Here is a 15,364-nt window from a genome sequence, read left to right as displayed (position 1 = left end):
TGAGGAGGCCTATATGATTGAACATGATTCCCTGGTCTAGACACGGCTAAAACGGAATCATCTTCAATTTTTAAAGAACCTTTCCGGAGACGATTTTCTTCCATTGTTAACTCTTCAATAGTTTCAACAATAGAAGGAATTTTTCCCTGGTGAAGTAGGGCCGATTTAGTGGTTTCAAATTCCGGCCTTAATCCAGTGATAAACTGGTAAAAATGTTCAACATCGAGTTGTTTCTGACGAAGCTCGATGTCTTCGGCACAATGCCACTTTGGTTCTAAAAGGGAAAGTTCTTCCCAAAGTTCGGACAACCCATTGTAATATTCACGAATAGTTTTGTCTCCTTGTGTCATCATTCGAACTTTTTCTTGGAGGTTGCACACGTGTGCAATATCTTTAAGGGAATACATATTCTTAAGGTATTCCCATGCCTTATCGGCATGATCAAATTTGGCAAGACTTGAGCATTTTTTAATGTCAACGCTATTGATAAGCCATGACATTATCTTCGCATGAGATATTCTCCATTCTTTCCATTTCTTCTCGTATGAGGCAATAGCCTTGATTTTCTCTTCTTCCGATAGAGGGACGTCTTTATCTCCCTCCTTTTTAGTAAGAGATAGCTTAGGTTCCGAATCGGAACCATCCACAATCCCCCATAAGCCTTTTCCCCATATATGGTGCTTCATGATTGAAGCCCATGTTACATAGTTCGTATCGCTTAGTTTCATAGGCATGATGGTGACTTTATCATTGTCATCCATCGATTACAAGGAGAGAAAGAATAGGGATAGAAGAGAAACAAGAAGGAAAATGAGAAAGAAAGAAAAAAAAAAAACAATACAACAAGATGTGAAATCTTCTCCAATGAAGTGATAAAACACTTCTCTTCAAGTGGCGAACACTTTTGCAAACGGGCACGGAAACCGAGGCAGCTTTTCCTCAAGATTTAGTACTTCCGCGGCTCTGATACCATGAAATGAAATGGGGATCTTCGAAACACGAGCTTTGATTAACAAGAGCAAGTGTCAAGAATGACACTAAAGCATAACCCTTAAAAAGGGTATAACTGGAAACAAAATAAAAATAAAAATGTATTCTTTATTGATATGAAAAACCAATTGCTTAAGAAGCATTGGAGTGAAATACAAGAGGGGCTGCACCCCTTTATATACACAGCTGAAAGAGGACTCAATAGAGCTGTTGGGCACAGTCCAACAGCTCTATTGCTAGTCAAGTCTGGACAGGACTTGACTAGCAACAGTCATTCTAGTTCAAACTGAACTAGATGACATAAAGACAAAAAATAAAAATAAAGGAAAAAAAATACAGAAAAGAAAGAAATTAAAAATATATTTATATATATATAATAATAATATAATATTATTATATATACATATATGTACAATTTTACATTTTAACACTTGCAAGAATAATTACAGTTTTCCTACTTAGACGTGGTAGTCTAATTCCTATAATTTCTATTATTTTCAGGAGAAGAGTAGTTCTATGAGCGATGCGGGATGAGGCGCTGACCGAGACTTGATCCATTTGTTCCCTGGCGGTTCTGCTTACTTTCATATTGAGATTTTTGTTTTGAGACTAAATGTGAAAACTCTAATGTTGGATTTTATTATTATTGAAGTGGAAATAAATGGTGTGGTTTGCTTTTACCTTCCTGTATCGTTCTGAAATGCTTAACCCGAGAATTATTAGTTGTTTCCGCTTGAAAAAAAAAATCCCTAAAAATTTGGGTTAAATTTCGGGGCGTTACACTAGTAGCTGAACACACTTGTCTTGAGTGTTATTATATGTAGACAAGACATGTTGATTCACACCATGGCGTGTGATTTTAGTTCATGTTGGCATTTGTGTCCTTGTTCTAGTCGCTGAAATGTATGCCCATGGTTGGCTTCTTTCACTCAATTCAAGTGTCATTTTATGTAGACAAGAGATGTATTGTGTTTTTAGCCCATGGTTGACTTGATACTCTTGTTCTAGTAGCTGAACATACTTGGTCTTGAGTGTATTTTTACGTAGACAAGAGATGCTTTTGGTCCATGTTGGCGTGTATTCTCTGGTTCTTATCGTTGATGCACTCATTTCAAGTATTATTACATGTAGACAAAAGGTTCTTTTGCACACCTTTGTGTGTGTCATTTGGCCTTTAATGGCATTATATTTATATTCTTGATCTAGTAGCTTATACACTTGATTTATGGGGTTTGGAAGACTAATAAGGTAGTTGCTTGTAGTGGATGAACTATAGTTGAAAGTTATGAAATTACATTCATTTTTTGCTTTCTTTTTACAAGTGAATCATATCTTTGATATGCATATTTTAAAATCAAATCAATATTTTGACATTTAATCTATATATTAAGTGCTTATGGTTTTTTTGCCACTTTTTGATATGAAAAATGAGTTTTTTTGTCATTTGAGTGAGATTTTCCTAAAAGTGTGAGGTTCTCTACTCAAATAACACTCATTATTTTGCCTCTTAAATGGATTTAAAATCTTTTTGAAATCTTGTGCTTCATACACTCTTTTTATGCTCTTGAAGCATTTCCCTCTTGAAATCGCTTTCAAAGGAATTGCTAAAATCAATAACCCTTGTCTTTCTATATGTTTGGATCATGTTCATTATTCATTTCATGATAGTATATGCATATGCTCATTTTGGCCTTTTAGGCCCTCATTCAATGAAGTTTATATAACTTATGCCTCTTCGTAGGCTTCTTGTGGTGTCCCTTAGTGGACCATTGTGTTATTTCCCATTATGGGGTTGTGTTTGTCCAATGTTGGACCTTATGAATGCGTTATGCATTTTTGCAATTTGTTTCCGCCCACTATTTAACATGATATATGATTTTGAAACCTTGGTTTTTTAAATTTTCTTTTCATGCTAAAGTAATTATCCTATCCTGTGCTTCAAATTTCTATGCATAAGTTATAATTTTGCACCTTGTTAGGAATGTTCCATTTGAGTAAAGTGCAAAGATATTTTTTACTTGTTCTTTCTTGTTATTCCACAGGATCTTGGAGATAAGATAAAAAGAAGTACCCTGGATGGATCGGGAAATGTGTTCACCATTAGAAGGCAATTGGAGGAAGGCATTTTCAAGTTTCAATAGCATCCTTACCAAAGCCTCTTGGAGTCTTGCCCTTTTTTTCAATCTTTTTGTTTCCCCGCAAAGATTGAGAGGGGGTGTTAAAATATGTGTACTCGTACACATATGTATGTTGAAATATAATCCTTAAATGTACATATATATATATATATATAAAGATACGTATACATATATATGTATACGTATCTCTATTTATATATATATATATATATATAAATATATATATTTTCTCTTCCTAAAATACCCTTAAGGGTATTCTTGTAATTTGTCATTTTACGCATATTCCAATTGGAATATGCATTGTAATATTTCTTTTATTTTCAGTTTTTTTATTTTTGTTTTTCGTATTCGTACCATATTGGGGGGCTCCCAATAGAGACGTTGGGAGCCCCCAACGGTCACAAATGTGACTGTTGGAGGCTCTCCAACGTCTCCTTTGGGAGCCCCCAAGGTGGTCCCTTTTGTGCTTATAAATAGGGGTTTTCCCCTTTGTATTCTTCACTCCAATAAGGAGCTTTTGCTCCATGTAATGGGTGTTACACCATTATTTTCTTCAATGATATTAACTTATGCATTATAGGCATTTTTGCCCCTTTGTGGGTTTATGTGTTAGCACATTATGTGCTTGTGTTTTCCCTTTAGTGGGTATATTCGCACTTCATGTGCATGTGTATTGGTTCATTATTGAACCCAATATATTCAAAGCCGCTTCTTTACATTTTGTGTGAGAGTAGATTAACTATTTCCCAAGTATTGGCCTTTTTTAAAGCATTTAGTTCAACTTGCATTGCTTCAACCCAATGAGGTATAGATTTAGCTTGATTATAGTGGGCCGGTTCAAAGTAAGAAAGTAGGGTTATTAAACATGCCCGATAGTTTGGAGTTAATGAATCATAGGATACAAACCTATTTGGGGGTATTGATATTCTAGAAGAATGCCTAACTTGTGGTTCCTCAGTGAATTCAGAAATTTGAGAGTATTTTTTGAGGGCACTAATAGGATTTTCTTGATTTCTTCTTGAGTAAACATTTATATTGGTATCACTATCATGAACATTTATATTTGAATCACTATCATTTGAGGGTGTTATGTCAAGAGGGGATACCTCACGAGTATCGTCTATGTTTTCAAGAAAATCTTCTTGTATGTCATCAATAAGATCATATAAGAATATATAATCAATTTCATTTGTTTCTTCTATTTTATCAAAACCGTTTTCTTCGTCTAGAAATGTTACATCTTTTGAAACATATAGTTTATCATTCTTAAAATCATAACATCTATACCCTTTTTGATTTTCACCATATCCTAGAAAAACACATTCAATTGCTTTTGGAGATAACTTATCCCTCTTATGTAATAAGACAAAACATTTGCAACCAAAAATACGAAGACGGTTGAAATCGGGTGAAAATTTAAAGAGTTTTTCATAGGGAGAAGCATTTTTTAACTTAGAAGAGGGCATTCTATTGATTAGATAGGTTGAGGTTAGAACGGCTTCGGCCCAAAACTTCTTTGGAATATTCCTAGAAACAAGTAATGTTCTAGCGGTTTCTATAATGTGCCTATGTTTCCTTTCCGCTAGGCCATTTTATTGGGGAGTCCTAGGACATGACTTTTGATGGCAAATGCCATTTTGGGTTAAATAGCTTTGGAATTCGTGAGATAAGTATTCGCCACCGGAATCGGATCTTAAAATAGATATGTTACTTTGAAATTGATTTTAAACTTTTTTATGAAAATCTTTAAAGAAAGTAAATACTTCCGACTTATGGCTAAGGAAATAAATCCAAACATACTGAGTAAAGTCATCAATAAACGTAACATAATATGAATAACCCCCTTTAGACATAACTGGAGAAGGCCCCCAAACATCCGAATGCACCAATTCAAAAGGCCTTGATGAAAGAAAAGTTCTAGTTAAAAATGGAATAGACTTCATTTTTCCAAAAATGCAATCTTTGCAATTAATTTTTTTTTCCTTACAAAATTTGTTTCCAAAAGGAAAGAGATACATTTTGGAATAACTTGGATGACCAAGTCTTTTATGCCAAGTTTCCATGTTTCTTTCTTCGACATAAGAACAAAAATAGTTTGTAGGGAGATCAAGATGGTCCATATAATAGAGGTCTCCCTTTCTATGGCCTTGCCCAATCCGCTTCCCGGACCAGAGATCATGCACAAAGCAACCATTAGATGAGAAAGATATTTCACATCCATGGTCGACAATTTGAGAAACCGAAAATAGGTTTAAATTTTGTGAATCTTTAAAAGAGCCAATACTTGAAATTTTTAAAAAAGTTTCATCGACCGTAGAGACACAAGAGTCCTTTGAATTGGTGCAAACATCAATAAGTGCATTTTCATGAGGGGTCATATGAAAAGAAGCTCTGGAGTCAAGGATCCAAGAATACGTACCGGGTGATGATGTTGAAGCAATAGCCGCACCCGATGTGGAGGAAGAAACTTTTAGCATTTGTTGGAGAGCCATAGATATTTGTCCAAGAGTTTCTTTGATGTCATTGTTCTTGCCTTCATCTTCTTTGGTGGTGGTTTCTTCAAGAGAGACCACTTTAGGCTTGAAGGTTCCAATAAGCTTTGGACAAGCGGGTCTAATGTGACCCGGCTCATTGCAATAATGACAAACAATCATTTTTCTTCCTCCATTATAGTTTCCTTGTTTTCCAAAATGAGGAGGCTTATAGGTTCTAACATTGTTACCCGGTTTTGATACGGCAAGGACTTCATCAACATGCTTACTCATGCCAAGCCTTGTCTCCTCTTGAGTGATTTTGGCAATAGCATCCTCAATAGGAGGAAAAATAGATCTATGGAGGAGTGAAGATCTCACTTGCTCAAATTCGGGACGTAGCCCAAAAAGAAATTGAAACAATCGCTCTTGTTCCATTTATTTTTGCCTTAAATCAATATCTTCCATAGAAACCCATTTTGGCTCCAAGAGAGCCAATTCATCCCATAGTGGGTTTAGAGCACTATAATAGTCTTGAATGTTAGAATCACCTTGCTTAGTGGTTCTAATCTTTTCTTGCAAGAAGTATGCTCTTGCAAGATCCTTTTGGGTATACATACCCTTCATAAAGGACCAAGCCTCATTGGCTCTATGAAATTTAGCTATATTAGCACATACCTTAAGCTCAACATTGTTCATAAACCACGCAAGGATTTTTGCGTGATTGCTTTCCCAATCTTCCACTTTTTTTTTGATGACTTTCAATGGCCTTGAGGCGAGCATCTCCTTCAAGAGCCTTTTCTTGACCTTCTTCTTCCTTCGTGAGCATAAGCTTAGGTTCCGGAACGGTACCCATGACAAAACCCCAAAGCTTCTGTCCTTTGAGATTATTTTCCATTGCCGATGCCCACATCATATAATTCCTTCCATTGAGCTTGAAAGATAGGTCAATCTTTGTCTCCATGATGTTGCCAAGAAGTGAGAAGATATCCACTAAATATGAGATACACGAACCACACCTTTCCTTCAAGAATCGAGTGGCTCTGATACCATGTAATGAGATATTGCGGAAATATAAAGAGTGCATACAAGCACTTACAACAATGAATAAAAGAGACAATATCACAAGTCCACAAAGGGACAATACAAGCACAAGCCTTTAAGAAGGCAACAATATAAAAAGCCTCTTATTGAGAGAGAAAGCTCTCAAGAATGAAGAATATACAAGGGGTTCACCCCTATTTATACAAAAAGGAGAGGAGCAAAGGGGTGGCCAAAGGGCCTCAAAAGGAGAGCCAAAAGGGGGCTCCCATAGAGTCGTTGGGAGCCCCCAACGGTCACATTTGTGACCGTTGGGGGCTCCAACGACTCTAAGGTTGGAGCCCCTTTAGGTCCTCAAATAAAAAAAAAAAAGAATTTAAAACATAAAAAATAAAATTACATTTATTCAAAAAAGAAAAATAGTTGTTTTCTAAAACAACTATGTGAAATTACAAAAATACCCCTATCGGGTATTGATGTAATATACAGTATATATATATCTATATATATATATATTAGATACATTTTAACAAGTCCTTCTATCCCTTCTTATATGGGACCAAGTCCCTTGATTTAATATGCATATTTGTACACATTGTGAGATTAATAAAAATATTATTTTTTAATATTGTGAGTTCATGCTCTCTTGCCCTTAGTGGCTTGTGTTTGTGCCCTCAGTGGCCTCATATATACTTTAGAACTCTTGTGCATATGTCATTACAGAATATGATACAGCAAAAAGTATATATTTTTCACCTGTAAATACTTAACCTCTCAGTAATCTCTTCTTCAAGCATGATAAATTAACCAAAAAACAAAAACTTAGGCATATCAATGTTAATTCTTTTGTGTTCATCAGTGTTATCTTGCTCAACTGGCCAAATCTAACAATAGATATTAGATACTGTTACAGAATGTAGTTATTGTATTGTTCCTCCTCGAAAGAACTCCTGATACCTTCTTTAAATACAAGAAAATATCAACGGAATGAGTAGTTGAGATAACTCTGCAAAGGCATTATATCTTTCCAATTTGTTTCCAGTTGTATGGGGGCTAACTATTTTTTTCAATTGTTCATTACTCTATTATGCAGCGGACCTAAAGTGTTATTTACCCACCTAAGGGAGATAAATACCATTCACTACCTTTTTCTTTTAAGTTGCATGCATATGTCAACCATAATATCTTCTCTCTTTCAGGGATTTCAACCAGAATAATGCACCACTTGAAGATATCAATGAGACATTTTACTAGATCATAAAGGATGACAGGTAACTAAATGGCCTTGAACTTCAGTTTGAGATGGATAAAATAATATTTGAAGTTCAGTTTTGATCATAAGAAATGCTTATGAAACTAAACAAAATCTCTAAATTTCAGAACCAATTTTACTTGTTTATGATGTCCACGAATTATGAATGAACACTCACCTCATCAAAACATGTATGTGGAGAGAGAGAGAGAGAGCTAAAAAGACCAATAATAATACAAAATTAAGAAAGAGAGAGCGACATAGGTATGATCTAATCATCAAAATGCCAGTCAACTACCAGACCTGGGTTATATAAACATCCTGGCATGACAACAGGACATTATGCACCGAACATGGTTCAGCTAGCCAAAAAACGGTTGCACACTTGCACGACTTATCTTGCCTCTGGAGTTCACATTCACCATCCTATACCTACTAAGACACTTATGTTAAGGTTGGTCCATGACAAAGACCCATGACTTGGAATCTGTGCTCAACATAGGCAAGAAGCAAAAATGGAATAAGATGGAAAGAAAAAAGACAAGTTCTTTGGGAGAACCAACCAACTAAAGGAGATTAGGGCTGGGACTTCTATTAATGAATATATATATATATATATATATATATATACTTTTTATGACAAAATTGTCCTTGATTATGTACACATAATACACAATGACCTGTTTTAACTTGAATGACAATAATACCCTCAGTAATACAAAAAATACAAATTTTTATTATAGAATACATAGAAAACACACTAACAAACATGCAGGATACACACAAAATGATCTATTCTTAACAACTTAAACCAAATAAAAAGGAATGACTGATAACTCTATTCAAATCGTCAAAAGAAGTCACAGTATAGAGTCCAAACCATCTACAATTAACAGCTCGAGGCTGAGAACAAATTGGAACTAATTGGAGCCAGGGGCGGCTCAAGAGAAGTTGAGGCCCTAGGCATATTTCATTGGAGGCCCATATTTTTCCATGTGCCATGTTTCATTGGAGGCCCTCAGCATGTGGAAATATAAGGGTTATATTTTTTTTCATTTGAGGCCCTAGGCGGTGGCCTCAAATATCAAAGAGGCCAGCCGACCCTGATTGGAGCAAAAAAACCACAGCTTTTTCTTTTCCTGCACAGACAAGTGCATCTTGAAATGATGCCATGAATAATAACACACACAAAATGCAACATCCAACCCATTCAGACAATCAAGAAAAGGTACATGTGCTGTATCTAAGTGTTTACATTAGATTCATCACAACTTAAACTATTGATTGATCTTGTGAGTTATCAACATCAACTAATATATCTTTTTAACTGACAAGTTAATATATCACTGATTTTAAGAAAGTAAAGGATCTCACCAAACATAAGATGTCATTAACACTAGATATTCAATAAAGCTGATCAACTGATTAAATAACAAAAAATTCAGAAGCATATCAAGGGTTATAGAAGATGCCTGCGGATGGACCATTGAACCTCCAGCAGACAAGGAGTATGCTGTGCTTCCTGATGTTGTTGATAAGATCAATCCGTCCCCTTGCACGCAAGTGACGAAAGAGCTGTCACAGTAGCACTCAAGGTTTGTTAGGTAGGATGATATGCCACGATCAATCGTAACCTCATTTAGAACTAAAATGGGTCCTTCAGATTCTTGATCATCTTTCGCAGACGCTCTTATTACACAACATTGCAGTCGATGGCGCAATGTAATGCTTATGGGACCTTTCAAAATTGCATCAAGCGAGTCCTGGTAGTGTTCAATTTCTACATAATGTCAAAGAACCTTTTACTCAAGAACTTGTTAGGAATTAAAAGTCAAAATACAGCGTACCAAACCACAAACGAGATGAAAATGAACTTTTAAAATGTCACATGGTCAAGTAGAAGTTACCAGCCTATGCATAAGGATGACTCTAACCTATTTACAGGAGTTAAATACAAAAAAATTTGTTAATCTCGGAGCAAGATCTGTTTTCTCCCCTTCATTACAAGAGAAGTAAGCTCCATTGGCTTAAGTATATATGTTCTACAGAAAACCAAATCAGACTCTAATGCACTATAAATCTGTATCACATGAAACTCATGACTGTGTGCACATTTTAATGGTAGATCCCATTAAAACATCAAATATGATCATCAAAGAAAAAACTAGTTGGCATTTATTTATTCATCTCTTGCATTTCAACCGTTGCTACAAGAAACATATCAAATATGATCCTTAGCCATTCAACTGAAATCACCACAGCACTTTCAACAACATTCACAAGGCTTGCATACAAACTTCTTTATCTAGACTACCCACTTTTTGAAACGGACAGTATACATGGTACAAAATGCAGTTTGAGGGAGACCTACTATTAGAAATAGCCATTCATTATATAATATTTCATTTACTATATAATTCATTTGTTAAGTATGATGTACCAAAGGCACTTCCACAGATACTTGATACCCTGCACAGGCCTAATGTTTGATCATAGTAAAAGACACGACCTGCATAAATAGAAGCATAGGACATTTCTACAGCTCTTCCCATTGATATAAAATTAAAGAGAATCTGTGCTCTTATGAACATTTAAATGGATGAAGTCAAAGCTACAAGAAATATGCAACAAAACAAGGAACACCAAGAAATATCGCTAAAATTAGCTTCCCATAACAATATTCTAATGAGCTATTTAAAGTATAATCAAAAGATAATTTATAATCTCAAAAAGGATACGAAATGGTGTCATAAAACCAAGAGAGCCTAATGAAAATGACACCAGTGGAGGAACTGGACCCTTGAACAATGAGGCTGCCTGCACATAAAAACACAAATTACAAATTTGATATCTAGCAACAAATTTATCTGATGTTTTAAGTATGATTCACATTATATAGTAAATATCAATGCTAAAGTCATACAATACAATGCAACCTGACATTTTGTTATATGTTAACAAAAAAAAAACAAGCTAGAGGACAACCCAAAAGGAATTGGGATTTTAGCAACATTTTGAGAATGCCATCATTTACTCTAAGATACAATTATTTTACCAAAAGACATGAAGATAAGATCAATAATGAGTACTTTCCGACAAATTAATGCCTATCATATTTTCTTGCAATTTAAAAGATTTCAAAATCCAAAAGTTTGAAAAAGGGCATAGTAACATGAAATCCATATCAAGATAAAGCAAAAATGCAAAAATAGAGCCAAATCTGAGAAATGGTTGATGCACTTCCATGAATTAATTGATAAAAAAACAAATTTTCATGGATTTCAAATATTTCATTCAATTCTCATGGATAAGCACAATCTAAGAAAAAATTAGCATTGCACCTGAATTTTCCAATCAATCAATAACTAAACAGTCTAGGAAAAAAAAGTTACACTGGATACTCACAATGCAAGCTAAAAAACAATTCAACATGATACAAAAAATTGTGCACATATTTGTTAATAAAACTTTCTACGGAAGTATGACTGTACTGAGGAAACTTCATACCCAGAGGACAGTTCCATCTCCTCCAAGAGTGATAACAAGGTCAACTTTTGTACGTAAATTTGAAAGTTCACCATCTATAAAAAGAGCGACTTCTTGTTAGTATCCGTTCTAAAACACACCTTGGCCTTCAAAAGGAAAAAAAATACTGACAAGAAACCAAATCATTGAACCTAAGACATATACTGGTCCATTACAAATATTCCAAGGAATTCTGCCGTACAAAATGGGATAATGGACTACAGATAGAAAGATAAGACACTCTATGTGCCAATGAGAGAGGTAAAGCAGTCCTGGTATAAGGATATTTATGTCAATTTTTGTTATAATAGCTAATTCTCTAGTAATGGAAAAAATAAGACAGAAAGCTTCATATACTGCACAATGCACATACATTGGATATACAAAAAGGTAATAAAAGCCTCTGACATTTAATGCCACATACAAAAGAGTATTCTGATGTTGCAAACAAACAAAACAGTAAACATTATAACAATTGAAATGCCCTTAGGTCAATGAGAAATCAATCATCAACCCATGAATTAAGAAATGGAAAATTTTTTGGTCATAAATATTCAATAATGCCTTTATTCTAGTGAATCTGATATTTGTGAAGCAATATATCATTAGAAGACAGGAGAGATGCACAAGCACAGAATGACATCCTGCTAAATCAACTCATGAAAAATCTAATAATACTCAATGCACTACTGTATTTTCTAAGCATCCCAATTTACATTACATCATCGTTTCACATACCCTGAAAAAAACAAGGACGAATTTCAGCTCTTTGGACAACATGACATCCACAATGATCTTATTCTTGTGGATGAAAACATGCAAGGCACCATAATGTTAGGTAAATTGGATACTAGAAGTCCTCTTTTGCCTAAAGGTTGCTCAAAATGACCTTCACAACAGCAGTCCATAGGAGTGGAAACATGTAGCTCACAAGAACAATGAGTAATACAGACATTTTCAGGAGGATGAAGGATTGAAGGTACATTGACTTGTGTCATAATGCCTTATTTCATCTTCACAGGGTTATTGCTTTGTGTCCACTCCCTCCATTTTCTAATCGATGCCTACACACTAAGCCATTCAAAGTGGTACCAACAACCTCTGGTTGCCTCATTTCAGTCTTTTCTTACAATGCACTTCTCCTAGGCCACTGTGTCCAATCAAACCCTCTTGCATATATTGCATCACGTCTATGTAGGACATGTGCAAAGTATCCTCAACCTTTGCATGAGTTTCCTCCACCACTGACCTAGCCTGATACACTAGAAACCTATCTGACATGTGAGGCAACTTTTCACTTTTTAGCTTTCCATAACACTGCATAATCAGCAGTGGAGTTTTGCCACTAACTATGAAAATTCCCTTTTAACCAAAAAAGGCATCCAACAGCAGAAAACTCGACAGCGTTTCACCACTCCGTGAGTCCGTCCACCTTATACCAACCTACCAACCTTACATGTGATGTTCTCATCAAATCAACAACCTCAACACCAAACTGGCCTCAACTACTCCAAAAGTTCCGTACAACCCTTAAGGATCCACCATTAATTTCTGTAAGAGTGACAGGTGAATTCCTCTTTGACTAGTTTTATCCTTCCATGCAAATCATGTTCAATTAAGCACAATGTGGCAACACTTTTATGAATTTTGGTGCTCAGATGGCTTATTAAGAGAGATAAAAACCTGCTTTAAATGATAGGCAGTATCAACTACATAATCTACAGACTTGGTTGTAAAAAGACATTATGGGGCATATAACAGACAAAGTACAACATCTGGAAAACTTAGCAAATGATCTAGAATGAAATCATTTTCTTCCTTTTAGACAACAGTATTTTTTTATGAATAATCCCCTTATCAGTTATCACTAAACATCATTGGATAAAAATAAAAATCCATTCTCAAGTTGAGGCACCTAAAATCCAGAACATGGTGAATTTGAATCTTTTGAAGCTCTAAGATTCCAAAAGTAACCAGAAATTCACAAATAGAAATTCTTAGGCACTTATATTGATATAGTGCCATGTAACATGAATGACATCCTGAAGGCATTATGTGAAAAACATTTAAATGAGTACTAAATATTAATGTTTCATAGGTGAATCTTATGACAAAATAGCATATGAAAACATCAATAGAATGATTTTGCACACAAGAAATTGTATATTTTTTAAAATGCCCAGATGAGATATCTTAACGTCATGGACAATAATCACTTTCTGGAGACAATCTCATCATGAAACATAAACACAAAACAAGGACTAAACTTTTCCCCACAAGGACTAAACTTTTCCCCTCAATTCACTGACATGAAAATAAAAAAATAAAAAAAAAGATTTAAGAAAAAGAAAAAGGAAATTGTAAAAATAAATTACAATCATATTCAAGAAATTGAATATGCATAAAAAGACTAAACTACCCCTACAACTACTATTAGGATATATATATATATATATATTTTATATATATAATAAGTAGATACATATACATATATATTAATATATGTATATGTATTACCTTATATATATAATAGATTACATGGTTGAATACATAATTTAACACCCCCCCCCCTCAAACTTAGGGCAGGATGACCGAGAGTTTGCTAAGGCGGAAATTGAAGCGCGGACCACACAAAGTTTTAGTTAAGAAATCTGCCAACTGATATTCTGACATAACATATGGAAGGTCAATGATTCTTTTGAGATACGCTTCACGAACATAGTGACAGTCTATCGCGATGTGTTTAGTCCGCTCATGAAAAGTGTGATTTTTCGCAATATAAATTGCACTTTTGTTGTCACTACACAGCTTGGTGGGCTCTTCTATTGTGATCCCCATGTCTTCTAGCAACTGATGAATCCATACAATTTTCATGGTAGTAGTTGTCATGACACGATATTCAGTTTCAGTTGAAGATAGGGAAACTTTTTGTTACTTCTTACATCTCCACGAAATCAGTGAGTCTCCTAAGAACACACAAAAACTAGTGGTGGAGTGACGGCTATTTGGGTCACCTCCCCAATCAGAGTCAGTATAAGCAATTAAGTTTAAATCTGAAGAAGAGGAAAGAAAAACTCTCTTATTTAGAGTACCCTTTATGTATCTTACGACTCGCAAGATGGCACTCATGTAGACTGAAGTTGGTGCGTGCTGAAACTAGCTTGCAGTATGAACTGCATGAGAGATATCTGGTCTGATAATACTCAGATACATCAATGATCCAACAAGTTGTATGTAGGGAGTAGGATCCGAAAGAGGAACACCATCATCAATCTTCATTTTAGCTCCTACTACAACAAGAGTTTCACAAACCTTTTCATCTGTAATACCTAACCTGTCAATGATCTCAGAAGCAAACATAGTTTGAGATAAGAAATACCCTCTATGAGAGTATGCTACTTCAATTCCCAAAAAATAAGTTAGAAAACTCAAATCAGACATTTCAAATTTATCTTTTAAAATTGATTTTATACTCTTAACCCCATTAGAATCACTTCCAATGATGAGTATATCATCCATATACAACAGCAAAATCACAATCCATGCATTGGATTTTCTAACAAACAAAGCAATGTCAGTAAAACAAGAAGAAAATCCATTTTCCAACATTATTGAGTTAAACCTGTCATACCAAGCCTTAGGGGCTTGCTTTAAGCCATAGAGTACTTACGTAAGATGAAACACTTTCTCTTTGGGAGACTCCATTCTAGGTGGGGCATCCATATAAACTTCCTCATTCAAATCACCATTCAGCAAGGCATTCTTAACATCCATTTGATAGTTGTTCCAATTGTTAATGGATGCAACAATGATGAGACAACAAACAGTAACCATACGAGCTACTGGAGCAAAGGTCTCCTCATAATCAATTCCATATTCTTGACTATACCCCTTTGCAACCAGTCGAGCCTTATATCTTTCGAAGGATCCATCACTCTTAGTCTTAA

General features: G+C 35.0%; 1 protein-coding gene across 1 annotated transcript in view; it reads right to left on the bottom strand.

Annotated features, from left to right (window-relative positions):
- Window positions 1-15,364, bottom strand: part of LOC149843393 (putative NAD kinase 1) — a 92,313-nt gene that overhangs the window by 32,737 nt on the left and 44,212 nt on the right. Inside the window, exons 8-10 of the mRNA XM_089999760.1 lie at window positions 11,400-11,473; window positions 10,631-10,709; window positions 9,365-9,672 (exon numbers count right to left, since the gene is read on the bottom strand). Of these exons, the coding sequence (XP_089855886.1) occupies window positions 9,365-9,672; window positions 10,631-10,709; window positions 11,400-11,473 (461 nt within the window). The remainder of the gene's footprint in view (window positions 1-9,364; window positions 9,673-10,630; window positions 10,710-11,399; window positions 11,474-15,364) is intronic.

The sequence above is a fragment of the Nuphar pumila genome, chromosome 3, assembly GCF_984573655.1.
Source record: "Nuphar pumila chromosome 3, dmNupPumi1.hap1.1, whole genome shotgun sequence".
Taxonomy (NCBI): domain Eukaryota; kingdom Viridiplantae; phylum Streptophyta; class Magnoliopsida; order Nymphaeales; family Nymphaeaceae; genus Nuphar; species Nuphar pumila.
Note: the sequence above shows the minus strand (reverse complement) of the source record. Positions and strands in the feature narration are given on the sequence as shown.